Genomic DNA, 25,823 nt, shown 5'->3' with positions numbered 1-25,823 from the left:
GCTTTGTCCCTCTGACCTGGCTAACCCGTTGCTGGTACCCCCTCTGGGCCTCAGTTTACCCGCCCGTGGAGTGGAAGTTGGACAGATGGGCCCCCACTTCCATGTGAGGTGCTTCTGTGACACGGGGGCGGGACAAGGCACCTGCAGAGGCTAGGACCGTCCCAGCCCGGGGCCCTCTGGGTGACCGGGCAGAGCTTTGAGGGGGCCCGGCACATGCCCAGTGGACGATGCCACCCGTGCCCCCTGCAGGGCAAGATTCAGCCCTGGCCGCCCCTTAGCCACCTCCTCCTCTGCCTCCCCACCTTTCCTCTGGGCACGAAGTGGCCCCCGGAGAGGTATTTGTCCTGAGGAGCTGGGGAGCGCTGTCCTTCACGGGCCACAATCTTGCAGATGCGGAATGCAGGCCCAGAGGGCTCCTAAGGAGTGGGTTAGCTTGGTGTTTCCCAGGCCGTGCTCCTTGGCACCCGGGCGCCCCGTCGTGGGCACCCTGCAGAGAGGCCTGGAGGCTGCTGCGGGGGCCTCCCGGGACGGCGGGCCCTCCTTACGCTCCTCTCCTCATGCTTTTCTTTCCTTGCTGCTGTGGCACCTCCATCACGTTTTCCGTTTGGCCGCCCCCCCCCATCTGCTGTCCCCGTGTTGTGTCGTGTCGTGTCTTCCCTCCCCCGCCCCCTCGGCTTTTTTGGGCGCGTCCGGGCTCTGCTTCCGGCAGGAACCGGCAGCTCGTGGGCCGGCGGAGCCGAGGCGCGTGCGGGACCCCCGACAGGTCAGTGTGGGGCTCGGCCGGCCGTAGGCAGGCTGGGCGGCCTGCACCGTTGCTGGTGGGGCCGGATGTCCTGGATGAAGGCAGAGATGCCGGCGTGGGAGGTGGGGTGCTTGGGCCCCGCGGGAGTGGGTGGAGGGCTGTGTGGGACCGTGACCTCACAGCCCTGTCCCCTGCCATCAGGCGGCCTTGCTGGCCAGCGTAGCCGGGCCAGCCTGGGCTGCTGGACGTGGGCCCCGCCTCGGGCCGGTTGGGGCAGTGGGTACCAGGGGTGTTGCGGGGGTGAGCCCTGCCCCGGCCCCCGGGAGCCCCCAGCCGTGCGCTGCTCGCAGGGTGTTGCTCAGCCAGACCCAGGCCAGGCCCTGTGGGTGATGCAGCTTTTAACATCAGTCCTGTCCTCCACTGCTCTGCTCGGCAAAGGAGTTTAGATCTCTCACGGGGAGCACGTATGTGAAGTGGCAGAAAAGGGACTGACGTTTGAGGTGAGGGAGCATCGCATGTCACGTGCGTGTAAGGCCGCAGGGCAGCGTCCAGGCTGTCGGGGCCCTTGGCTGCCCTGCGTCACTCACATTTGCCTTGAGCTCCACAGCTGCCTGGAGGAGAAGCAGCGTCCGGTTCCCGTTATCCAGGTCCAGGCCTGGCTGACCCCCCGCCCTTGTGGAACGTTCCCTGTGAGCGGGTGCCCCTCTGCTCCTGCAGCCCCCCCTTGCCCTGGGGCACAGGGCCTACCTCCTGGCCGTGAGCTCCGCGTGTCCCTGCCACGCCTTGTGCTCCTGGAGGACAGATTTATTGAACACCTACTATGTGCCAGGCAAGGTGCCATGGATGTGGAGGAGACCGGGCAAGTATAGAGGCTCCCTCCGGGGCCTCCTGCTTCCTGGCATGCACTAGGTGCTCATGCAAGCTTGGGGGATCGGAGAATAGGGTGCTGGGTAGTTGAGCCTGGCCTTGTTTCTCTGTGACTTGGCAGCACTACGTAGACTGGGGGAAGCTGGGGGAGGTCTGAGGGCTGGGGGAGGCCAGGGAAGGCACAGGGAGTGGCCTGGAGAAGGAGAGGGCTGGCCGGACTGGGTTCTGAGGGATGCATAGGAGTTCCTGCCCTATAGGCAGATGCGAGGCAGGTGGCAGGGTGTGGTGCGCTAGCACAGTGCCTGGCGAGGGCCTGGACTATTCCAGGTTGGCCCTTCTCTGCCACTGACCTGTCCTTGCAGCCTTGGAGCTGCTGCAGGGGGGCCAGGTGGGGGTGCTTGGCGTCCATCCAGCTTAAGGTTTGGGGCTCCCTTTGAACTTCCTTTGCAGACATGTTTTTGCTGTGTCCCTAGGGGGCTTTTGGGAGCTGGTGCTGACCACGGGCTGGGTGGGGTGAGACCCTCTGCCGTGGTGAGGAGGGATGCTGCTGTGAGGTGGCAGGACCTCCTGCCAGAACATTCCTCCTGGGGCCCATGATGGCTTATTCTGCTGAAGTGCCACCTGACGTGGCTTGTGGCTGTGTCACTTGGGAGACCCCGAGGACGCTAGGTTCCTCACAGGCAGACTCACCAGACAGGCCCCTGTCCTTTCATCCAGGTACAGAGGACTCCCTGGACAGGGCTCAGGGCCAAGGGAAGCCAGAAGCCCCAGGGACCGGGCTGTGGTGCCTGGGGAGCCTTGGGGAAGGGGATGGGGCTGGGGTGGCCGACGTCCATCCCCCTCCAGGGCCAGGTCTGGCCTGGGGGTCCAGGGCCCGACGCGTGCGCATAAATGTAATATACAGTGGCGGGATCTCAAGTCTGCCAGCGCCGTCCTGGGGCACGCTTAATTACCTTTGTGCTTCGCTACGAGGCTGTCTCCCTTTCCGGAATTTATTTTAGCTAATGAGTTGGAAATGCCAGAGTAGTATTTCAGGTGATGGGAAGACAACGTATTATCACACATGGGGCAATTAGCGCTCATGACAAATATTTATTGTGGTTCCTTCTCAGTCGTGCCTCTGGGTGCTCCCAGACGGATGGCCCAGGGGTGAGGGGGTGGTCCCTGTCCGTCGGTCCTGACCACTGTGGTCACTGTGTTTCTGGAACTGGAAGGGGGAGGGGCTGGAAAGTCCAGTCCCTGGGCGGGCGTCTGTGCCCTCCTCTGCTCCAGCCACTCCCCGAGCCGGCTGGTCCCGTGCGTGCAGGGCCCAGGGAGCTTGCTGGGCTCCGGGGTGCACGGGCCTGCTTCCCCGGCTCCCCGGTGAGGGACGGGTGCCTGTCCCTCATGCGGGCTCCCTGCTTCCCTCCAGGCTGAAGCAGCGGTGGCCGCGGTGGCGGTGGCAGACACGGTCCGGGACGGCCCCCCGTCCGTGGGCCCTGATGGCGCGTCGAAGACGTGGAGCCGCGGCGGGGCCTGCACCACGGCCCTGGTCACCCCAGCCCCAGGCCTCCCAGCGGGAGCCTCCACGGGCCCATCAGCCGCAGCCTCCTTCTTCCTCAGGTACGTCCTCCTGGGGCAGGCCCGGGGCCTGGCTTGGGGGCAGCTTGGGCGCGGACAGTGTGAGGGGGCCTGGGGGCCTCAGCCCCTGGCCTGGCAGCCTGCGGGCCTTCCCGGGGAGATCTGTGGCCTTGTGCTGCTGGCAGTCGAGCAGAAGGGGAGCTCGCAGCCGTCCTTCCGTCCGTCCGGCCTCTCAGGGCGCCACATCGACGGCAGTGTGAGTGGAGGCCTCTCGCCCTGGGGGTGGGGTACAGCCAAGGACAGGGTTCGAACTCTGCCGCTCCGAGCTGTGCAACCCTGGGCAGGTCACGTAACCTCTCTGTGCCTCAGTTTCCTCAGAGGTGCAGCGAGCTGATGTCTGTGAGGCCCTGAGAGGACGCTGGCCCAGCGGGAGGACGCTCAGCCGTGGGTGGTGGATGTCCTCGGGCGGCCCTGAGCCAGGGCCGGCGGGAGGGGGAGGGTGGCCCTGGAGGGGAGGCAGATGAGGCAGGTCTCAGGGCAGCTGTCCCTGCAGTTGGGGAGCACAGGGGTGGAACGGGCCCGGGGGAGCATCCCTGGGTGACCGAGGAGGCTGTCCTGGGGGCCGGCTGCACCCACACCCCACCTACCGGGCTCCCCCTCCTGGGGGGCTGCTGGCACACCCCCTCACGGCTCTGCTGTCAGATCTGGCTCCACCGTCAGCAGGAACCAAGTGGGTCCCCGTCCCAGGCCCGAGCTCCAGTGCGCAGGGCCGACCGGGCCCCGGTGTTTGCTCTGTCCGCGTCCCCGGGATGCCTTGCGTGGCCCCGCAGACACCAGGTCCTGGGGTGTCGGTTGGCGTGGACGAGGCCTGGCAGGCCGGGGCGCTGCGTCAGCAAGGTGCGGGGTGCGGGGTGCGGGGGAGTGGTGTGTGGGAGCAGGGGGTCCCTTCTCCCACCTGCGTGCCCCCCGACGATGCCCTTGGGTTCCGAGCTTCCCCCTGTGGTGTGGGGAATGCAGGATGTGCCGGTGGTAATGAGCGGTGATGGCTGGCCCGGCACGGGTCACTGTCCCATTAGCAGCCCCTGCGGGCGTTAATCTGGTCCCCTGATCCCAGGAGCCTGCGCCGCGTCAGCTTGGCCCAGTGGCGGGCACGCGGTGGGGTGTTGGGGGCGCTGGGCTGGTGAGCACAGCATCGTGGCCCTGTGCGGGCTCACCACCCCAGCTAGGTGCAGAGAGCCTGGCTGGGACTCTGGCTACGGGGCAGGTGGGGCCTGCCTGGAGGGCCCGGGAGCCCTGTGGAGGGGACGAGAGGGGCAAAGCGGGCCTCGGGAGGTTTCCTGGCCCGGGTAGGCTCTGCCCCTGGGCTTTGGGCAGCGGCCGCGCTCCATCAGGCCATGCTTGCTGTGGGATTTCAAGCCTGAGACCCTCTGAGGACGGAGACCAGCTCCGGGCGTCTGGGGGCCACACTGGCTCGTTAGCAGCCTAGGGCCTGCAGGAGGGGTGCGCCTTTTGTCTCCAGCTGAGCTAGGCTGCCTCCACTGACCTTGGGAAGTTACCATAGAAACAAGCGCTCAGGCTGGGGGCTGGGGGCTGGGGGCTGGTTTACAAGGCATGGGGCGGGGGTGGGGTGGGGGGGACACTGCCGGCTGCCATTACTTCCAGCCTGTTGGATCCCCCCACTCACAGCGGCTTCCGGAGGGTCCTGGGCCACGTTGTGGGGTGGGTGTTCCTGATGGGAACACCGTCTCCAGCTCGTGCCTGATCTGGGCCCGAGACCCTCTGCTCTTTGGGGCCGTGGCACCCTTCACTGTTGGGGTGAGGGGGGTGCTCTCAGCTGTATGTGCCCTTCTTTGCTTTGTGGGGCTGTGGCTTAGAGGGGAAAGGGGCTTGTCCAGAGTCCCAGGACCAGGCGCTGCTGGACCCCGGGGGGCCTCGGGCGCGAGCTGAGCGCATGTTCCATGCTCCCACCTACATCCCTCACTGGGCATCCGGGGGGCAAAGCTGACACCCAGCCCATGCCCTGCCCCTCGGAAGTTTCTGGTAGTCGGGGTGGGGTCTGTCAGCCTTTCACAGCAGCATGGAGCCTTTGAAGGAGCCGAGCAGTGTCGCAGGACACAGGCTTTGAGGGTTGAGTAGGAGTCCGGTGTTTGCCAAGTGGAGACGGGATAGGGTGGGGTCAGGATCTGGGTTCTCCAGCGGCCCTGAGCACTCCCTGCGGGCATGCTAGCCGCGTGCCTTCCCGACCACCTCCGAGCCCCTCACCCTGCTGTGGGCAAGCCAAGGTGGGGGTGATTCTGTGGGTGGCTTGGTGCCCAGGGTCTTGTTACAGGGCGTAGGGCACAGGGGTGAGGCCCGGTGCCCTGCACGCCTCAGCTGGGCTGGGTGGGTCGCCTGGGCATTGCAGCCACAGCTGTGACCGAGAGCGAGAGCTCAGCGTGCCAGCCCCCACCAGAGTCCTGAAAAGGCCGGGCCGCCAGTAATTACATTTTCTGCGGAGGCTCTGGTGACCTTGACTCCCCCTTCCCGAGTCCTCGGGACGCTGTGTGATGTTCCCGTCCTTCCTGTCTCTGCAGCCTCTCCTCCCCCGAGATGCGTCCATTAGCGCTCTCTCCTACCCGCGCTTCTGGGCCTTTCCGGGGCTCACCTCCTTGACCCCTGAATCTAGATGGCGTGGGAAGAACTGCTGGGGGTCTTCTGGGCAGGTGCAGGGCAGGGGGAGTGGTGGGTTCCTTCGGCGACAGGAGCCCCCTGCACTCGTAGGCACCCCCGCCGCCCCATTGCAGTCTCAGCGGAGCCCCCTTCCCCACATCAGCCCGGGTGCCCAGGCCACGGAATGTCAGCCCGGGTGCCCAGGCCACGGAACGTCAGGTGTGGCACCTGGCAGAGGCCCAGAACCAGAGCAGGTGCTGCCCAGAGGTGCATGGGCAGGAGGGCCCCGCGGGGAGGTGTCCCTCACCGGCAGGGTGCGTGAGGCAGCTTCGTAGCCGCAGCATGAAGTTCCCAGGTGACGTGCAAAAGGCAAGCAGGCCATGGCAGGGAGCAGCGGTCCAGGTCAGGGCTGCTAGGACCTTGGGCCTCGGCCTCGGAGGCGTAGGCCCCCTTAGCAGGCAGCTCTGAGGGGGGATGCAGGCGTGGGGCGTGGCATGTGGCTTGGCCTGCCGGCCTCCAGGCGACCCAGGCAGGAAGCCCTGGGTTGGCCGTAATTGACCCCCACACACATCCAAACAGGCCCGTGTGTCTCCTCAGGGTGATTAAGGACCTCACCGTCAAGGCCAACTGCCTGTGAAATTACCTTCTTGTTTGGAAGAGGCAATTTTTCTTTGTAAAAAGGCAAATATCTTCTTTTCTGTTTATGTGAATTAATGACCCGGGCCAGTGAGCCTGGGGAAAGGCCTCTGGGATTAGGTGAGAGGGCTGGGGGCTCAGAGGGAGGTTGGAGGAGCTCGGTCCCTCCCTCATTCATGAGTTCACTCCCTCCCTCCTTCCCTCCCTCCGGGCCCCATCCTGAGCTTCCCTGTGTTCTAGGCCTGGGCTTGGCAAACCCCTGCCCTCCAGAGCCCCCACCTGATGGGACACAGCCGTGTGAACCTGTGGCTCAGGGCGTGGAATGGTTCCCGTGGTAGCAGCAGGCCCAGGGTTTGGGGAAGCCCAATGTGGGGGCATCAGGGCAGGCTTCCCGGGGGAGGTGTCCTCTGAGGACGAGGAGAGCTGTGCGTGCAGGTGAAGTTCCTGCTTTTCCAAGTCTCCTCTCTAGAGCCAGACCACTCAGACGTGCCCACCGCCCCCTGCAGGTTCTGCCTTGAGCACCCCGCACCCCAACCCTGCTCCCCAACAATGCAGTGGGTGTTCGGGGTCCTGAGTGTGGTGCCTGCGTGTTCTCTTAGCCTCTGTGAAGCCTGGTATCACTTCCTCCCCCACCCTCACTGCCTGGAAACCAGGTCTGTGCACCCAGAAGGCTGGGACCCTCCCGAGACCACCCCCAGGCCGTGTGAGCTGAGGTGCAGTTGCTCAGTGGCTGGCGGGCTCGTCCCGGTTTTGAAGGGAGCTGGATTTCATCACAGGAGACAGTGCTGTCCCGAGGCCCCTGAGTCGTGCCCAGTGAGGCAAGCCTGTAAGAACAGAGACCTGGAGGGCTGGGCAGGCTGGGCACAGCTTCTCAGCTCCCAGCCCCGCGGGGGCTGACCCAGCGCCAGGGAGGGAGGAGGGGGTGCCCCGAGTTAGGTCAGACCACGGGGCAGAGACGCCCAGCCAGTACCGTTCCAGCCTCGTGGGGCTGGCGGGACTTCAGATGGCTCCGGGCCCAGCCTCTGTCCAGGCGAGACCTGGGCGTGTCCAGCGGGGAAGGACGCCTCCCTGTGCTCTGCTGCTGGGGCCTGAGGGTGACGGAGGGGGCTGAGGTCTGTGCCGGACACCCTGGTTCCTGAGAGGGTCACAGAGGGTGCAGAGCCGTCTGTGGCCTTGAGCAGCAGGCAGAGCACTGCCTTCTGGTGTGGCCTCTGCAGCCCGATGTCCTGTCTCCCCCAGCGCCTCACCCGTCCTCCTGGCCTTCACGTCCCCTTGAGCCTTGGGGGGCTCAGGGTGGCCCCACCCCAGCCTCGGGGACCCTGGGTGGCCCTGCCCGACCTAGGGAGGAGCAGGGAGCCAGCTGTGACGGGAGCGGGGGACACACCTCGGCCGTGGTGGTCTGCTGACCTGTCCAGTCTCCTCGAGGGCCCAGCCGGTGCCTCCCAGGACAGGCTGGTGCCGGGCAGTTCCTGTGCTGCCCTTCCCCCACGTCTTGGGGACTTCTGTTCAGGCGGTTTTGGGTTTAGGGCACATGCGCTCAGGCAGGAATCGGGGCCGCGTCTCCGGCTGAGGGCCCCGGCCCGAGTTGTCCGGGCAGCTTGTGGGTTCCGCTCACAGGCCCCCGCCCCCGCCAGGCGTGCACCGGCCGCCCCACTGAGTTACGAAGGGTCCACCCCGCACTGTAGATTACTTTTATTTTCCTTGGTGACACCTCGCTAGGAGGAAAGCCGTCCCTGGGGTCTCTTAAAAGACAGCTCCTATGAAAGATGAGAGTTCAGCAAAACGCTGGCAGCTGCTCCGAGTGGGAGGCGGGCTGGGGGCCGTGTGCCCAGAGGGTGCAGGCCCTCCTGTCGGGCCCCTTTGAGGGGCACAGGTGAGACTCAGGGGCCTGGGGGCTTTGGGAGAAGGAGGGCGGGTGCAGCAGGACCGGGAGAGGGGCAGCTGGGCGGGGCGGCGGGGGGCTGCCTGCAGGCCTGGTGGGCAGCTTCTTTCAGCCCTGAGTTGGCCCTACTCTGACCTCCAGCCCCTTTCGCCGGGAAGGCGGGCGGGGTGGGGGGGCTGACGGAGGCCTGGGCCATCTGGAACCAGGGCCACCTGGACCCAGGCCCGTCTGTGTCACCTGTGCTGGGTGCCTTGAATGCATTCGCTCCTCAGGGCTATACACGAGGGTCTCTGGTGGTCATGTCATCCCATGTTAGAGATGGGGAAATCGAGGCACAGAGAGGCTAAGTCACCACGTGTGGGTCACACAGCCTGTGAGTGGCTGACCCCAGCATGTGCCGTCCCGCCCCAGCTGCTGAGTTGGGGACTTGGGGCGGCAGAGGGTGGGGGGAAGGGGATGCCCTCAGTGCGGGGTGTGGAGGGGGGCCGGGGTCCCGTGTCTGCCTGGGGCCTTTGTCGCCTGGCCTGTACTGGCAGGGCTGCCAGGGGCTGGACATGGTGGCCCCAGCCCCGGGGGCCCCTGCTTGGCTCGGGGGGAATGACCTGTGGCCGTGTAGCCGCATTTAGGGTGGGGCGGGTGGCAGGACAGCTCTGAGGACCCGCACCCGCCTCTCCTCCCTTCCCCCCCCTCCCCACGCCGCCCGCCCCTGCCCTCTCCACCCCTCCCCTCCCCAGGGCTGCCCAGAAGCTCAGCCTGGCCTCCAAGCGCAAGAAGCCCCGCCCGCCGCCGGCCCCCGCCGCCCGAGGAGCCGCCACCTACCCCACGGACTTCAGTGGGGCCCTGCAGCTGTGGCCACCGCCTGTGCCCCCCTGCCTGCTCAGGGCCGCCTCCAAGGCCAAGCACAACCCCAGCAGTGTCGGAAAGGTAGGCCCTGCCCTGACTTGGGGGTGACCCTGGGGGGTGGCACGAGGCTGGGGTGTCTGGGCAGCTGCGGGATGGGGTGCGGGAGGTGGAGGGGATGCTTCCTTCTCCTGGGCTGGACCAGGCTGGTGAGTGTACAGATGGGGCGACGGAGGCCCAGGCCCACCTTGACGGCTCCAGGTGGTGGCAGGGAGCCTGGCAGACTGTGGTGGGCCTACAGGGAGTGGGTGGGAGGGTCCCAGGGGCACGAGCTGGTCTCAGTGTGGGGGGGGATGGCCAGGGCTTCCCGGGACTCAGGGGTGGGGTCTGGCCCCAAGAGCCCCCTTGCCTCATCTTTGTTGGTGTGCTGCCCTCAGGGGGTCCGGGGGGCAGGGGTGGGACCCCTCAGCTATCCAGAGTCCCGGCAAAGCCCAGCCGCAGCCTGACCTGAGAAGTGGGGGAGCAGTTGAGTCAGGACGTCCCAGCTTCAGGTGGGGGCGCAGGCCCGGAGTGGAGAAGGCCTCGCCCGGTCGCAGGCTGGCTGCCCCCTGGCTGCTGTGGCCTTTGGCTTCAGGTGGGGACGCAGGCCCGGAGTGGAGAAGGCCTCGCCCGGTCGCAGGCTGGCTGCCCTCTGGCTCCTGTGGCCTTTGGCTGAGACGGTTTCTGTCCTGGTCCCATCTGGGTTGCCCGTGACGGCCCCCCAGGGCTGGGTTGGGCCTGCCTGTGCGGCTCTGCGTGCGTGCATTAGTGGGGGGATTCTGTGCCTCTGGAGGCACAGCGGGGTGGGGCCTGTCACCAGGGCCACATGGCTCTGGGGTGAGGACAGGACCCCAACCCTGAGCGTGCACCCCATCGCGTTTCCCTGGCCTTCTGCCCGCTCTGCCCCTCCCCGAGAGTGGCGGCTGCCCACCGGGCACTGGGTCCGGCCTTTCCAGTGCCCAGAGGCCCAACCCCTGCAGAGCTGGGGGGGCGGGTTCCACGCACCCCTGGACTCAGTCTGTCCTGCCGCCTAGGACACGCCCCAGGGGGCTTCTGCTCCTAGTGATGGGTCTGCAGAGGGGTCTGAGGCATCTGCAGGGGTCACCCTGCCCGGGCCCGAGCTGCTCCCCAGGCCCCCACCCCACCCTCCCCCTGGCCCTCCTGCTGTAGCCTCTGTGCTCGGCCTCCCGGAGGTCAGTCCCCGTGTCCGGACGTCCAGGAAGCCTTCCCTCACCCCATCACCACCACGCCCTGAGATGGAGGTAGACGTGTCCCCCGGGAGCTTGCTGAAGTGGGGAATCTGGGCCCTGCTTGGGCGGTGGGAGTGCCGGGGCCAGAGGGAGGACACCGCGAGCTGGCCGTGGGGAGGGGGCTCTAAGCAGCTCTGGGCCTGGTCACTCGGCCCGTCTGGGGTGGGGGCTGGGTGGCTGGAGGGTTGGGGAGGCTCGTGGTGCGGACCCTGCTTTCTTACCGCCGCCGTGTTACTTGGGGCTCCAGCAGGCCTCCCCGTCGCCCTGGGGCCAGGCCCCCCACCCAAGTATTCCAGGGCGGGGGCTCCTCCCCTCTCTCCGGCAGACCACCGCTGTGCCCTGGTGCCCTGCGGCAGGGAGCCCGTGGCCGCCCGTCCTGGTCCTCTCACTGTGCCGCCCAGAGCCCCCTCCCCACTCCCTGGATGTTATTTGCGTGAAGAGTACATAGTTAGAAATGCCTCCTGAAAGGCATTTAATATTGTCAGAGAAAAGAAAGTTAGATTACCCTCGATTCCTGACATTAATGTACCGCTTAAGGTAATTCATCATCGTGCGGTATGAAAGAAGGCAGCCCCTCCCCCCGGGCTGCCTGGGCCGTCTCTCAGGAGTGGAAGCCCCTTTTTATGCAAAATGTATTTTTTCCCTACCTAGCTGCTATTCAGCGGGGCTTTGCAATATCTGAACATTTAGGGGGAGACGTTCTTGTGTGGCGCAAAGACCCTGTCATTTCCTCGCGGTAATGAAAGGATTCTCGCAGACAGTGACCCAGGCATTTAGCTGGGACGGTGGCGCGTGGCGTGGGGCTGGCGCACGCGATGTCCCCTCCCCGCCGGGAACGCTCTCCAATCCGCAGAACCCATTTGGCTCCTGAAGCGGCCAGGAGTTCACGCTGAAAAAAAATTGCCCAAAATTACTGGGAAATGCACGTTTTCATCTGCTTGGCAGTGGCGTTTGGAAATGAAATAGTTTTGTTCATGTCGTCGGGGAATAAGAGAATCGATTCTCGGCTAATGGAGCCCAGGTTCGGAGGAGCTCAATAGAAAAGTATGTCTTTCCGCGTCTCCCCGGAGGACCCCCTCTCCTTACGGCGGCGCGAGTTTGCATGTCAATTTGCCACATGCCGAAGGGACGGAGATGGTGCCTCGTGCGAACTACCCACGGTAAACCAATTTCGCCGGAGTTATGTATCTGTCAGTTACAATTAAACCCGTGAAAAATATTGGCTCTGAGATGAGGCTGGTAATTTGATTTACACTGTACTGGAGAAATCGGAGATTTCACCGGAGAGCGGAGGGCGGTGTCCTCCAGCGGAAACCGGAGTCTGGTGCCTTCTCCTGGGAGGGCCCCCCCCAGGGTGGCTTGCCCTGTCAGCACTCGGCCCCCCTTGGCCACACCCAAGATGCGCGGCCCAGGGTGTTTGTTCTCCACGCGGGTTTGGGGGTGTTTGCAGTGTCTCTTGTTCTGGGCTCCTGCATCTTGGTTCCTGGCTTCCCTCCCCTCTGAGGTTTCTGTTCCCTTGAGGGCCTTGGGGCTGGTAGTCCAGCCCCAGGAGCTGGCATGAACGTGGGTAGGGGGCACGGGCAAGCCTTGTATCTGCTTTTGTGTTCGGGGGACTCACAGTGGCAGAGGCTGCCTGGTGGCCTGTTGGGCCCTGAGCTGAGCCGAGCCCTGTCCAGCTCTGCTCTGTCCCCACCCCGGGCCCCCACCCCAGCCTTCGTCTCTCCACCATCTCCCCTGGCCTGGGGATTCAGGATTCCCGTCTGCTCTGGGATCATCCCGCCCTCTTCCTTCTGGGTTCTGTGCCAGTGGGCTTGCCTCTGGCGTCCTGCTGACCCGGAGTCCTGCCACAGGTGTCCGAGGGGTTTGAGTCTCCCCAGGTGTCCTTGGGGTTCCGAGCGGCTCTGGGGTCAGAAGCACCAGATCCCGTTTCTCCCCGAGGGCACCGCAGGCGTCAGGCCCGTCCCCCTCCGCGTGTTTGTCCTTCCTTCACTCCACACACTCCTGCCCACCCACCGCCTGAGGTGCAGACACGGGAGGATGTGCCCAGGGCTCTGAAGGCCTCTGGCTTGGGGCTGGGAGCTGGGAGGAAGGGCTCCCGGGAGGAGGTGAGGCTGGACAGACACGTGGGGGGCCGGGGTGTGGGGCACTTGTCCCTCCCCTCAGCAGGGAGGCAGCTGCTCGTGCAGCCCGCGCGCCCCTCGCCTGCCTGGCCGCGGCGCACGGCTGTCTTTCCTCGGGGCTGCACCTTGCTGTGCGTGGAGCCCGAGGTCGGGAGCTGGGGGGTGTGGGGAGGCCCCGGCTGTGAGGCAGCCCCTGTCCTCCGCATCAGGGGTGGAGGACACGCCTTCGGAGGAGCGTGCGTGGGGCTCTGAGGGGACCCTGTGGGCGGGGCCGGGGCCTGTGCCTTCCTGTCTGGTTGGGCCGGGTCTTGCTGCCCCAATCTGCGTGCCCCTCTCTCTCCGCCCTCAGATTTGGGGTTTGGGATTTCAGGAGACCCACTGGCAGGCTGTGTGACACGGGTGAGACAGTCGACCTCTCTGAGTGTGTCCCCTCCCCCTTCTGAAGCCTGTGTGGGCCCGGGGGTGGGTCACCATGGCGGCTGGTCCAGCGGGGAGCTGGCGGGCCTGGGGTGGGCCTGTGTGGGGTGACCCTGCTCTCAGAGGCCTGTCTTTGGGTTCAGCTCCCTTGGTGCTGGCTCTGCCTTGGAGTCAGCGAGAGGGTGCGGAGGAGCCCCAGATCGAGGTGGGGTGCGCTCTGGGTCCCGTCTTCGTCCTTCTGTCTCTCTGCTCACTGGGGCAGCTGGAGTCTGCTCCCCCTGTCCTGCCCTCCCTCCGCCCTGTGCCCCCCGCGCTGTGCTGACGCGCTCTGTTCCCGGCCAGCCTCTCCTCTCGCTGGCCCTCGTTTTCTCCCTGCATGGCTGACCTCATGTGGGAGGCGCTCTGGCCTGGAGCTGGGGTGCCGGCGCCGCGTTCCTGCGGCGGGGACCCCACGCCGGGGCCTGGCCCACTGTCCTGACTCGCGTGAAGCCCCTCCTGCCGTGTACTTAGCAGCTGCTCAGATGCCCGCCCTGCCCACCTCCCCAGGTGAAGGTCATGCTGCGGATCTGGCCTGCGCAGGGGGCCCAGCGCTTGGCCGAGTCCTCGTCCTTCCTGAAGGTGGACCCGAGGAAGAAGCAGGTGACCCTCTATGACCCGGCCACGGGGCCCCCAGGCTGTGCGGGCCCCCGACACGCCACCACGGCTGCCGTTCCCAAGATGTTTGCCTTCGATGCCGTCTTCCCCCAGGACTCGGAGCAGGTGAGGGTGACAGTGGCGGCCTCGGGTGGGGGCGGGGCCTTCTCGTGCAGAGCCGGGGCTGGGCGGGGTGGGGTGGTGGGGGGGGTGGGGAGGCCAGCTGTGTTTCCCCTTCCTCGCTGGCCTCCCAGCCCTCGTGGTGTCTCCACCCAGCTCCTGGCCTGGTTCTCAGGCCAAGTTTTTCAGAGCCCATGCCGCATGGAAGCTTTCTGAGTGGTGCTTTGTTTCCCAGAGGTGCTCCTCCACGTGTCCCGTGTGTGCCGTGCGTGCGTGCAGCATGGTGTGTGCCCGGCATGGCCGCAAGGGCACTGTGACTTCTGTGTGTGTGCGTGCACACTGCGTGTGCCTGTCAGCTGTGTCTGGCTGGTTCATGCTGTGAGTGTGTGTGTGTCCATCTCCGGTCCGTGTGTGTCTTGTGTCCACGTGGAGATTTTTGTGTCCTTGGTCTTGGGCGCCCTCCCAGCCACCTCGTGGACTCACTGTCTGTACGTGATGAGACAGAAGTGGCGGGAGGCCGGTGGCTGCCTGACTCTGTGCCTCTCCCCCAGGTCGAGGTCTGCTCGGGGACAGTGGCCGACGTGCTTCAGTCGGTGGTCAGTGGGGCCGATGGCTGCATTTTCTCCTTTGGCCACGTGAGCCTTGGTAAATGCCCCTTACCATCCCCTCTCTGCAGTCGCTGGGCGCCATTTCTGGGTGGGGTGGGGGGTGGGCATACCCCATACGGGCAGCAGGTGGGCACCTGGGGCGGGGGGCTGTGGAGAGGAAGCTGAAACCCTGTAGCCCTAGAAGGTAGAGCCGTGGAGTGGGTCAGAAGAGGCCCCCGGGGTCTCAGCGGCCCCAGGTTGGCCTGAGGGCCCCGGGCGGGGCCAGGGAAACAGCCGCCGGGTCTGCTGGGCTCTGAGGGCTTGTCACGCTGGCCCCAGGCAAGTCGTACACCATGATCGGGAAGGACAGCTCGCCCCAGAGCCTGGGCATCGCGCCCTGCGCCATCTCCTGGCTCTTCCGGCTCATTGACGAGCGCAAGGAGAGGGTGGGCGCCCGCTTCTCCGTCCGCGTCTCGGCCGTGGAGGTGTGCGGCCGGGACCAGAGCCTGCGGGACCTGCTGGCCGAGGTGGCCTCCAGCAGCCTGCAGGACGCCCAGTCCCCGGGGGTGTACCTGCGGGAGGACCCCGTCTGCGGGGCGCAGGTACGCCGAGGCCGCCGCGCGGGGAGCAGGGCCGCGGGCTTGGGGGCCGCGTGGGGGTGGCGGCTCGGCCCCGAGCCACTCAGGCGCCCTCCCCGCTGTCCGTCTGTCTGCAGCTCCAGAACCAGAGCGAGCTGCGGGCGCCCACGGCTGAGAAGGCGGCCTTCTACCTGGACGCGGCACTGGCTGCGCGCAGCGCCAGCCAGGCCGGCGGTGGCGAGGACGCCCTGGGCGGCTCGCACATGCTCTTCACGCTGCACGTGTACCAGTACCGTGTGGAGAAGTGCGGCAGGGGCGGAAGTAGGTGGCCGTGGCGCCTGCGTGGTGTGGGTCCGGCCGCCCTCCCTCTCGGCAGGACTGTCCCGGGTGTGGGCTGCGGGGCAGGGTCTGAGTGCCCTGCGGCCGAGCCTTCACCCTCCTGCCCTGTGGTTTCAGTGTCTGGAGGCCGCAGCCGCCTGCACCTCATCGACTTCGGCAGCTGTGAGGGGGCACCTGGCAGGGGTGGGGAGGCCCCCGGGGGCCCGCCACATCTGTCCTTGTCGGCTTTGGGCAGCGTCATCTTGGCCCTGGTCAGTGGAGCCAAGCACGTGCCCTACAGGTGAGTGGTGGGCTCCTGGCCGGGGCCCTGGGGACCCAGCCCAGCCCAGCCCACATCAGGCGTGTCCAGCTTGTCTGTGGTCCCTGAGCCCCTCAGTTCTTTGCTCCTCCATCACCTGACGGGCCTTGCTGCCCGAGGGCTGGGGGGGGGGGGGTCCTGGCGCCCAGGGCGTGGGGAACAGAGGTGGGGGTCAGCCCTGACCCCGAGGCTCCAGGCCTGGCCCTGGTCCAGCGAGAGGCCCTGCGGCAGCCCACGCGCCCAGCCTCCCACCCGGCATCCCTCCTGGGCCCTCAGCCCCTGACCCCCGCCCCTCCCCGGCCCCCAGGGAGCACAGGCTCACCATGCTGCTGCGGGAGACCCTGGCCACCGCCAACTGCCGCACCACCATGATCGCCCACGTCTCCGATGCGCCCGCCCGCCACGCCGAGACGCTCAGCACCGTGCAGCTGGCCGCCCACCTCCACCGCCTGCGCAGGAAGAAGGTCAAGGTTGGCTCCGCCTCCCGCCTGCCCCTCCCTCTCCCCAGGGCCCCTGCCTGCATGGTGGGGGTGCCGGGCCCCGCGTCCTGGGGTCACAGGGCTGTGCCCACACGGCCTTGCCCAGAGGCGGCGGGGCCCAGGCTCGAGGTCGCCCCAAGCAGAACCGGACCTGCTCGCGCTGGGGGCTGTGGTTGTCTGGCCTCTATCTGCCTGGCCCAGGGGTAGGTGTGTGCTCAGGGCAGCCTGGTGGGATTTCCGTGGCCTGTACCCCTCCCAGGCCTGGTCCAGCAGGGCACGCCCCAGGCAGCCCTCCGTCGGGCCGGAGGGTGGAGTTAGGGGCGCCCCGGGGTGCCCTGGGTCTGACTCCAGGGTTTGCACTTACACGCCATGTGCTGAGGGCACGTGTTCTCACTCCCCTGTGACTCGGCTGAGCGCTTCCTTGGAGGTCCGGTTATGTTCGCGGCCTGAGACCTCTCGTGCCGGTCCAGTGCTTGATGGGACACGGTTGGTGGCTGCGCTGTCACTTCCTTCACTGGAGCGTGGTGTGTGCGGCTGGGGTGCGGGGGAAGGGGGGCAGGCGGGGAGGCCGCTCAGGTGGGCCTGCTCTGTTCCCAGTACGCGTCCAGCTCCTCGGGTGGGGACAGCTCCTGCGAGGAAGGCCGTGCCCGCCGCCCCCCGCACCTGCGACCCTTCCACCCGCGCTCTGCAGCCCCAGACCCCGACCGCCTGGCCCCCAGCTCGCCCGGCGACCCCGACTACTCATCCAGCAGCGAGCAGTCCTGCGACACCGTCATCTACGTGGGGCCGGGGGGGGCGGCGCTGTCGGACCGCGAGCTCACGGACAGCGAGGGCCCCCCCGACTTTGTGCCCATCATCCCCGCACTGAGCCGCCGCCAGCCCTTCCGGGGCCCGCGTGACGCTGACCACTTCCGCTGTAGCACCTTCGCGGAGCTGCAGGAGCGGCTGGAGTGCATCCACGGCAGCGAGGGCCCCCCAGGAGGCCTGGGTGGCACCAGTGGAGCCCAGGCTAGCCCGGCCCGCGGGGGCAGGAAGCCCTCGCTGCCCGAGGCTGCGGCCCCCAGGAAAGCCGTGGGCTCCCCACTGGCCGCCAGCACGCCTCGCGGCAGCCCCGGCCCAGATACCCACCGGGTTGCCCCAGAGCCCTCCAAGGCTGGTGGTGACCAGAGAGAGGACGGCAGTGCCAGGCCCGAGCTGCCTGTGCCGGATAAGGCCACGGGGGGCAGAGGCAGGAGGCCGCTGCCCAGCCCGGCCCCCCCACTGCCTCGGCAGCTGGAAGCTGGCGGGGCCCCAGAGGAGCCTGGGGGAGCCGACGGTGTGGGTGTGGTACGGACACCCCCCGTGGGCATGAGCGGGCAGGACGGCTGCCCCCGCCCCTCCGCACGCGGCCAGTGTCTGGAGCGGGGCCTGCTGACCACCACGGTGACCTTGCAGCAGCCCGTGGAGCTCAACGGCGAGGACGAGCTGGTGTTCACACTGGTGGAGGAGCTGTCCCTGGGGGGGCTGGCCGGCCCCGGGCGCCCCTCCAGCCTGGCCAGCCTCAGCAGCGACTGCTCCCTGCAGGCCCTGGCCTCGGGTTCGAGGCCTGTCAGCATCATCAGCAGCATTAACGATGAGTTCGACGCGTACACCTCGCAGGCGCCCGGTGGGGCCCCGGACGGGGCGGCCGCGGCCGGCGGCAGCCACGGCTCCTCCGTCAGCTCGTGGCTCAGCGAGGTCAGCGTGTGCACGGCCGACAGCCTCGGCCCCGCCCCGCGGCCTCCCTCGCGGGCCAGCCCAGACCCCTTGAGCCCCGGCTCGCCAGCGGGGCCTGAGCCTCTGGGCTCCCCGATCCTGGATGGCTCCTTGGAGGGCAGCAGCTTTCAGTTCTCAGAGCAGGACAGACCGGACAGTCCCGGCCCCGCCCAGAGTCCTCGTCCCACGGAGGAGGCCACGGCAGCTGCCAGCCGACCTGGCCGGGAGGCCCACGCCGCGTCCCCACGGCGGGCCGCCCCAGCACCAACCATCCACTCCAGCCTTCCCCGCAGACCGAGGACTACCTCAGCGGCCAGTCGTGTGGGCTGCCCCCGCCTGGCCCCGGGCCCGCCTGGCCCCGGAGGCCTCTTCGAGGACCCTTGGCTTCTCCGGGCGGACGAATGTGGCCTGCTGCCCCTGGCCTCTGCCAGCAGGGCCCCCGGCCTGGCCCCGATGCTGGCTTGTGCCCGGAGGGTGGTGGACGGCTGTGAGGTGGGCAGGGCAGCGCACAGGCCAGAGGCCGTGGCTCAGATCCCACGGCTGCGGAGGGGAGCCACCACGCTGGGTGTGACCACGCCCTCCACATCCTTCGGGGACGCCTCGGCCGAGGCAGCGGCCTGCCTGGGCAGCCCAAAGGCCACGTCCAGCAGCAAGAAGAGTGTGGCCTCCAAAGGGGACCTCTGCCCGCGGCCTGGCGGGGGGGCGGCCCCCCCGGCCCCGCCGGTGCGCAAGTCCAGCCTGGAGCACAAGAACAGCCCGGCGCCGGCCCCTCCCCAGGCCGGGAGCCTGGCTTGGGCCGGGGCTGCCACCTGCCTCCGAGGGGAGGGGGAGGCCAGGCCTGGCGCCCGGGCCGACCACTCCATCCCCAGGGCCACATCCAGCCTGAAGGCCCGGGCTGGCAAGGCAGAGGCAGGGTGCCGTCCTGCCACTCACGGGTCTCTGGAGCGGTGCGAGGAGGGCCTGGCGCACGGCAGCAGCAAGGCCAGGGAAGGCCCCGGGAGGCCGGCCCGGGCCATGCCCAGGTTGGGTGTGCCGCCTGCCAGCCCCACGCCTGGGCCCGCTCCTGCCTGTAGGAGCAGCCCGGCCAAGGGTGTGGGGGCCCCCAAGCCCCCCACCAGCGGGGGCAAGGGCCGCAGCCCGGCGCCAGGCGGGTCCAGGGCTCTGGGTGCTTCGGTGAAGCCGCTGGCCCCTGTGGCGGGCAGGGCCCCTGGGGGCCCAGTGACGGGCCCCAGGGTCGCCCCGCGAGCGGTGCCTTGCGTTGGGGCCAAGGCCAGCCGGGGCACCATCATGGGCACCAAGCAGGCGCTCCGGGCCGCCCACAGCCGCGTCAATGAGCTGGCGGCCGGCGGAGGCCACGGCCGAAGTGGCCCCTTGTGGGGCTCGGCCGACTCGGACAGCGGCAACGACAGCGGGGTGAACGTGTCCGAGGAGCGGCCGCCCGCGGGCCCGGTGCTGCCCTCCCCGTACAGCAAGGTGACGGCCCCGCGGCGGCCGCAGCGCTACAGCAGCGGCCACGGCAGCGACAACAGCAGCGTGCTGAGCGGGGAGCTGCCGCCCGCCATGGGCCGCACGGCCCTCTTCTACCACAGCGGCGGCAGCAGCGGCTACGAGAGCATGATGCGCGACAGCGAGGCCACCGGCAGCGCCTCCTCGGCCCCTGACTCAATGAGCGACAGTGGGGCCGCATCCCCGGGCGCCCGCTCCCGCAGCCTCAAGTCCCCCAAGAAGCGGGCCACAGGTGGGTGTGGCCCAGCCCCTGCAGGGCCCCACCTTCGCGCATCCCAGTGTAGGCGGCCCTCGACGGTTTCACAGACGTGCCTGGGGCTGTTCAGGCTGTAGGTGTGTGCAGCCACTACCGTTTGTAGACGCACCCAGCGTGTGCCCTTCTCCAGTCCCTACGCTGCCTCTGAGGCTGGTCCCCATGCCCTCAGAGCGGGCTGGCAGGGGTGGGCCACACGGGGCACCCAGCTGAGGCGGGGGGAGCCGGGAGAGGACTTGGGTCTGGGGCTCCAAGCCTGGTGTTCCCCCCCGGGGCTGGTGCCCAGCTGCCTGGGAGCCCCCTGCTGTGCTGTTCCTGCCTCCAGCCCCTGGCCCTTCTGTCTCTGGGGACCTGGGTAGTGTGGGCCTGTTTCTCATGCTGGGTGTGGCTGGGGGGGGTTGGCCACTGGCTGCTGTCCTCCAGGAGGGGGGGGGAGGCACGCCCTGACTGAAGGTGGGCTGGGAAAGCAGGAGGCCGGCGTGGGGAGCAGGGAGGGGTGTGCTGGGAGATGTGGCTGGTGCCACAAGCATGGGCCTGGCTTGGGAGCCTGTCCGGAGGCGGTGCGGTAGAGACGGTTGCGATTAGGAAGCAGCGTGGCCCCTTAGGCTGTCGGAGGGCTGCCTCCAGGGCTGGCGGGTGTGACCCTGAGGCTGCTGTCCAGCAGGGAGGGTGTGGCCGTCCCAGGCTGGCTGGGGGAGGGGCTGGGGGACAGGAGCCCATCTCTTCCACCGGGCAGGCAGGGGCAGCCAGGCGGGTGTGACCCTGAGGCTGCTGTCCAGCAGGGAGGGTGTGGCCATCCCAGGCCGGCTGGGGAGGGGCTGGGGGACAGGAGCCCATCTCTCCCACCGGGCAGGCAGGGGCAGCCGGGTTTCCGGCCGGCGTAGGCTGAGCATTTCAGGACTGGGAGGGCCCCCGTGGGCTCTGCCTGTCAGAACCGCAGCCAGGCGCCCCTCTCGGTCTTGGGCTGAGGGCTGGGGTCCGGCCTCTGCTCACCCAGCGCCCGGCTCTCTGTTGCAGGTCTGCAGCGGCGACGGCTGATCCCGGCCCCGCTGCCCGATGCTGCTGCCCTGGGCCGCAAGCCCAGCCTCCCCGGCCAGTGGGTGGACCTGCCACTGCCCCTGGCTGGCTCGCTGAAGGAACCCTTTGAGATCAAGGTGTACGAGATTGATGACGTGGAGCGCCTGCAGCGGCACTGCCTGCCCCCGAGGGAGGACCCGGCCGAGGTCGGGGCTGGGGCAGTCCGGGGGCAGGTGGTCCTGGGAGGGTGGGGTGGGCCCCTGGGGTGTGGCAGGGCAGCTCACTGACCTCATCTTGCCCTCTTGTCCACAGCCCTCCCAGAATGCAGAGAAGGTAGGAAAGGCCCCGCTCGCCCCTGAACCCCTGGCATCTCCCGATGGCCCTTGTGGGCCGAGTGGGGGGCTGGAGGGGTCCTGAGGCCACCGCTCTCATGCCCTGGAGTTACGCCGGGGTGTGGGCGTGCTTCCCACCGCCGTGCCCGCTCGTCCTGGGCCCGGGTTCCAGACAGGCACGGGCTGCTTTGGGAGCACGTGGCGTGAGCTCCCTCGGGCAGGAGGGGCCCAGGTCCTACCCCCTGTCTGCCTTTGAGGCCCTGCTGTTTGCCTGCTCGGGCCCAGGGGGTGGAGCGAGGCTCACGGAGCCCCTGGGAGCAGGCCGTCCTCCGTGCCTGAGCCCACCCGCCGCCGTCCCCGCCGCCCAGGGCCCGGTGTGCGTCAGTGCGAAGTTGCGGCTCGCCGAGCGTAGGCAGCAGCGGCTGCAGGAGGTGTGGGCCAAGCGTGAGGCGCTCCGCGAGGAGCTGGCTGAGACCCAGGGCCGGCTGATGGTGGAGCCCGGCCGCTGGCTGGAGCAGTGTGAGTCTCCCCACTCATCCCCCCACACCCTGGGAGGGGCAGGTGCAGGACCCCAGGCTCTGCACCCCACCTGCACCCCCAGTCCAGCCACTTCACCCCATCCCAGGTGGGGACCCAGAGGCTGGGAGGGAGAGAAGCATTTCCTGGGCCTTGCGGGGACCCCGGCCTGACCAGCGGTCTGCCGTCCATCCCTAGTCGAGGTGGACCCGGAGCTGGAGCCCGAGTCGGCCGAGTACCTGGCGGCCCTGGAGCGCGCCACGGCCGCCCTGGAGCAGTGCGTGAACCTGTGCAAGGCCCGCGTCATGATGGTCACCTGCTTCGACATCAGCGTCGCCGCCGCCACCGCTGCCCCGGGGCCGCAGGAGGTGGACGTCTGAGGCTGGGCACTGGGACACGGGGGAGGGGGTGGGGGTGTCGGGGGCTCGAGGACGGGACGTGGGATGGAGCGAGGATGTGGCGGGGGTTGGAGGGACGAGGATGCGGAGGGTCCAGTGGGGACCCGCGGGTCTTGGAGGCGATGGAGCGTGAGGCAGGGGAGGGGCCGGCCGAGCACGTGGACGGAGGAGCGAGTGAGCAGGACACGGGAAGACTATCGCCCCCAGACAGCAACGCAAGTGCCTTTAACCTTGGACTGGATTTCTCTCCTTTTCGCGTTTGGTGCTAAGGACTCGAGACACCAGCAGACGGTGCGCTGGGGCCGCCGGCCCGACTGATCTGATCGCGCCTTCTTACAGCCAGGCAGTTCCATGTAGCAAGACAGCCCCGGGCTCGCCGGGCTCCGGGTTAGGATTCAGGGTTGCTTTTCTTTCATAGCTGTTTCCGCTCAGCAGAGCCCGCCTTGGTGGTCTCCAGACCTCGGCCTGCGTGTGTTCTCTGCGCAGATTGAGCCGGTGGGGTCTTCCAGGCGGGGATGGCCGACCCTCCTCTCCCCAGGACCTGCTCTGTTCTGAGGTCACCGGGAGGGCGGCGCCCAAGGGTTGAGCTGAAGGCACCTGGCGCCTTCTTCCACGGCAGGAATTCTTACCAAAACCACAAGCAAAAAACAAACCAACACACACAAAAATGGGAGGGGGAGGGGGAGGGTTTTGTAAAGGTTCTGTTAGGTTCGTATTTTTATATCGTTTTGCCTATAACTGAGGTATTTGCAGTTGGAATTTGAAGACAAATGGTCTATGTTTTTATGGTTTTCTATGGAAGGTGTCACTCCGGCCGGGCTCTTTCTGGGGGTCCCCAAGCAGGGCGGGGGTCCTCAGAGCCACTTCTTGCCAAATGTAGACCAGGGGTGAGCCCGCCGGCGAGCGGGATGCTCCCGTCACTGCGGGTTCTGTTTTCTGATCGTCATGTGTTTTCTAGGGCTGTCCAAACGTTTGTACAAATGTGTAGATAATATCTTGCTACAGCTTTTATCTGTGAATAAAAGATGCACCCATTATTCACGCGGCTCCTGAGTTCACTGGGCGTGCAGTCCTCTGAGGGTCCTGGGGCGAGGGGGCTGCGGAACGTTGGAGGGATGCGTCCACGGGGTCAGAGGGCTTCGGGGTCAGCAGGGGACCCTCCCTCTGCCCACAAACCCTACAGCATCCCCATGCAGGGACCAGCGTTGTAGGCGAGAAGGCACTGGCCGGGAGGAGGTCCTCCTGCAGGCTGGGATGCAAGCCCCCATCTCCTCTCTGTCCCCCTCCCCAGCCACTCCATCTCGAGTTGCCCGGCTCTCGGGGTCCTGAGGCAGGGAGCCGGGGGCAGGGGCTGGGCTGATGGGAAGCAGCATTTTCTGGTGGGCTCCTGGCCCCCTTCCCAGAGCTTATGTTAGCTGGGGAAATCCTGGCAGCGGCCATGGTGACCCCACGGGAGACCCCACCTGCCTTTCCAGGAGGTAGACGAGCAGACACTCCACGGGCACGTCAAGGTTCAGGACCCCCTGAGCTGGAGGGGGTCCCCGCCCAGCACAGCCGCCCTCCCCACTCTGCCCCTCTCTGCTGTGCTCAGGCCGCCCTACCCGATGGCCCTGGCTGCCCCCTGGCTGCCGCCCCCGCCCCATCTAGGTGTCCCCACTGCAGGCAGCCACGCGGGCACCTCGAGGCCCCTCCCAGCCAGCCGGGCCCTCGCAAACCCCTACGTACGCCTGGGACTTCTCCTCCGGGCGGCGAGTGTCGGGGCCCCTGCTTGGTGGCCTGGCTGCCCGGGGCTGCATCCACCCGGCACGTCACACCCATCTCCCGGCCTCGATGGGGCCCCTTGGGGGCGTGGTGGGGGCTGAGTCATGGCTGCACCCCCTCGTCGGGCACAGGGCTGAACCCCAGTGGGGCCCCGGCGGCACATGCCGGATGAATGAACGAGCGAATAAGTGAACGAGGCCTCGCCTCAAGGAGTGTCCCTCTGGGATAGAGCAGCTCCAGGACCGAGAGCACTTAACAGTTTGCAAGCTGGTTCCCTGAACCCTCCCTGGGCCGGTGCTTTGTGTGGCCATGTGGCCCCCGTGGCCCCGCCCCGGGGTCACCTCCTTGCTCGCTGCTGTCGATGGCATTTGGGGCCCCTGGGATCGGGGTTGCACGTCGGCCGAGAGGCACCGGGACCCCGGACCCCCCACCCCACCCTGCAGGCTCTCCCTCTCTGTTCTGAGGCCAGCCTGATGCCTCCCAAGGCTTCTCTGTCACTGAATTTGGGGGGTTCTGGGGGGTTGGGACAGGTGTGGTGGGGCTTGGGGGGGATGGGGAGATAACATCCTTTCAGGACCTGTTGTCTGAAGGGAGGGGCTGAGAAGACCCCCTGGTCTGTGGATCCGGTGATCCAGGGTCTGACCTTCCTGTGTGGAGGTGCTGGCCCGGTGGCCCTTCCATCCTGAGGGACCAGGGCGCGGCTGGGGTCTGGGTGGGTCAGGGCTCCATGCTCAGGGACCAGGGCTGGCCTGTGAGCCCGGGATCCATTCTGAGGGCTGTGCTCTTGCTCCCAGCATGCCCTGCAGCATCTCACCTGGGCTGTGTGGGGGATGGGATGGTGCGTGGGGCACGCTGGGTGGGTCCCTTTCTTCCGCGCAGAAACCCCTGCTCCCCTACCTGACCCCCAGTCACTGAGGGGCCCAGAGCCTGCTTCTCACCGAGGAGGGCCCTCCTGCCCTTGATCCTCCTGGGCCCCCGCCCCGGCACCTGTCCTGGGTGGGGGGTCTCTGTGGAGCGGGCCCAGCCTGGGGCAGTTGACCTTTGGGGCCAGCGGAGCCCTCTTCCCACAGGCCAGGGTAGGCTCGGGAGGGCAGCGCCTGCTCTGTTGGACGGGAGCCCCTGTCCTGGGGCTAGCCTGGGAGCCTGGGCGGCCTTTCATCGGGACCATCAAAGCCCTCGGCCCTGTCATTACAGGCTGGGAAGCCAGCAGGGGAGCAGCTGTGAGGACGAGAATGCCCATTTTATGGATGGGAAAGCTGCAGTGGCGCGGGACCCAGCTCCTTAAGCAAAGCCCGGGCCGCCCCCTGTCATGCTGCGGGCAGGGGTCTGTGGGCGTCCTTCTCATTCAACATCTGCGGAAGCCGACACCCAGAGTGGGCAGGTCCCTCCTCCTGGGAGGGGAGGAGGAGGGGTGCTCCTGGTGGAGGCCTGGGATCAGCCGGGTCTGGGGTGGAAGCAGAGGGCGAGGGCGGGGCTGCCTGGGCCGCTCGGGACAGGGGAGTGAGCCCATCCAGGTGAGGTCCTTTGCTGCCTCCGAGGTGCCCGCCTGACTCACTCTGTGAGTTCAGAGTTCAGGCCTGCTCCGCCCGCCCCCCGCCCCAGCCCTGGGCACCAGGAGGCCACAAGGGGAGGTGGGGCTTGGGGGGGGTCGGGCTGGGCTGGGTGGCCAGGGGCAGGGGGCTTACCAGGCCCAGCGGTGGCTGGGAACAGGCCTGAGCCAGGGAGGGTGGGCAGAATGGCGGGGCGGGAACTGAGCACCTGGCCCGCGGCCCCCGGGGGAGATTTGCCTGCTCCTTCCTGGGCCTCATCTGGACCAGGGGGCGTGCTGACCCCCGCCCAGGGCTTCAGGTGCCAGGAGAAGAGTCTGGATCTTCGAGAGCGAGCGTTCAGTCCTCTGAGCCTCCTCCCGTGGTCACCCAAGCCGTGGCCCTGGGGAGGGTGACAGCAGTGGGGACGGTGGCGGGAGGGATCAGAGCAGTGGCAGCAGAGGTGTGGGAGCCTGGCAGACTGCCCAAGGCCTTCTGGAGCCCGGGCTGCAGCAGGCTTCTTGCCTGCCTCGGGCCCTTCTCTGCCCGTGAGGCCATCTGTCTCCTGAGCTCCGGCCCCAGTGACGCCAGGTGTGCGGCCTTGTCCCCTCCTGACCCGTGTCCTCCCTGGGAAATGGGGGTAAGGTCACGTCAGCCGCCCCCGTGGGGCTCCCACTGGGCCTGAGCCCTGTGGCCTGGCAGGGGTGGAGTGGCGGGTCCTAAATAAACAGCAGTGACCCGCCG

General features: G+C 67.7%; 1 protein-coding gene across 2 annotated transcripts in view; it reads left to right on the top strand.

Annotated features, from left to right (window-relative positions):
- KIF26A (kinesin family member 26A) overlaps positions 1 to 21,774 on the top strand; it is a gene marked incomplete at both ends in the record, with an annotated part of 39,039 nt that extends 17,265 nt beyond the window's left edge. The window contains 13 exons of one of the 2 annotated variants that reach the window (XM_082855485.1): positions 3,021 to 3,211; positions 9,071 to 9,260; positions 13,549 to 13,761; positions 14,307 to 14,400; positions 14,682 to 14,944; positions 15,058 to 15,241; positions 15,377 to 15,539; positions 15,865 to 16,027; positions 16,634 to 19,508; positions 20,547 to 20,752; positions 20,859 to 20,879; positions 21,247 to 21,397; positions 21,593 to 21,774. In XM_082855485.1, the coding sequence (XP_082711611.1) occupies positions 3,021 to 3,211; positions 9,071 to 9,260; positions 13,549 to 13,761; positions 14,307 to 14,400; positions 14,682 to 14,944; positions 15,058 to 15,241; positions 15,377 to 15,539; positions 15,865 to 16,027; positions 16,634 to 19,508; positions 20,547 to 20,752; positions 20,859 to 20,879; positions 21,247 to 21,397; positions 21,593 to 21,774 (4,896 nt within the window). The remainder of the gene's footprint in view (positions 1 to 3,020; positions 3,212 to 9,070; positions 9,261 to 13,548; positions 13,762 to 14,306; positions 14,401 to 14,681; positions 14,945 to 15,057; positions 15,242 to 15,376; positions 15,540 to 15,864; positions 16,028 to 16,633; positions 19,509 to 20,546; positions 20,753 to 20,858; positions 20,880 to 21,246; positions 21,398 to 21,592) is intronic. The other variant, XM_082855486.1, reaches the window with a different exon arrangement.
- Positions 21,775 to 25,823: the final 4,049 nt, after the last annotated feature.

The sequence above is a fragment of the Leucopleurus acutus genome (genome assembly GCF_964270905.1).
Source record: "Leucopleurus acutus genome assembly, chromosome: 1".
Classification (NCBI taxonomy): Eukaryota; Metazoa; Chordata; class Mammalia; order Artiodactyla; family Delphinidae; genus Leucopleurus; species Leucopleurus acutus.
The sequence above is the reverse complement of the archived record's forward strand: the minus strand, read 5'-3'. Positions and strand labels throughout refer to the sequence as shown.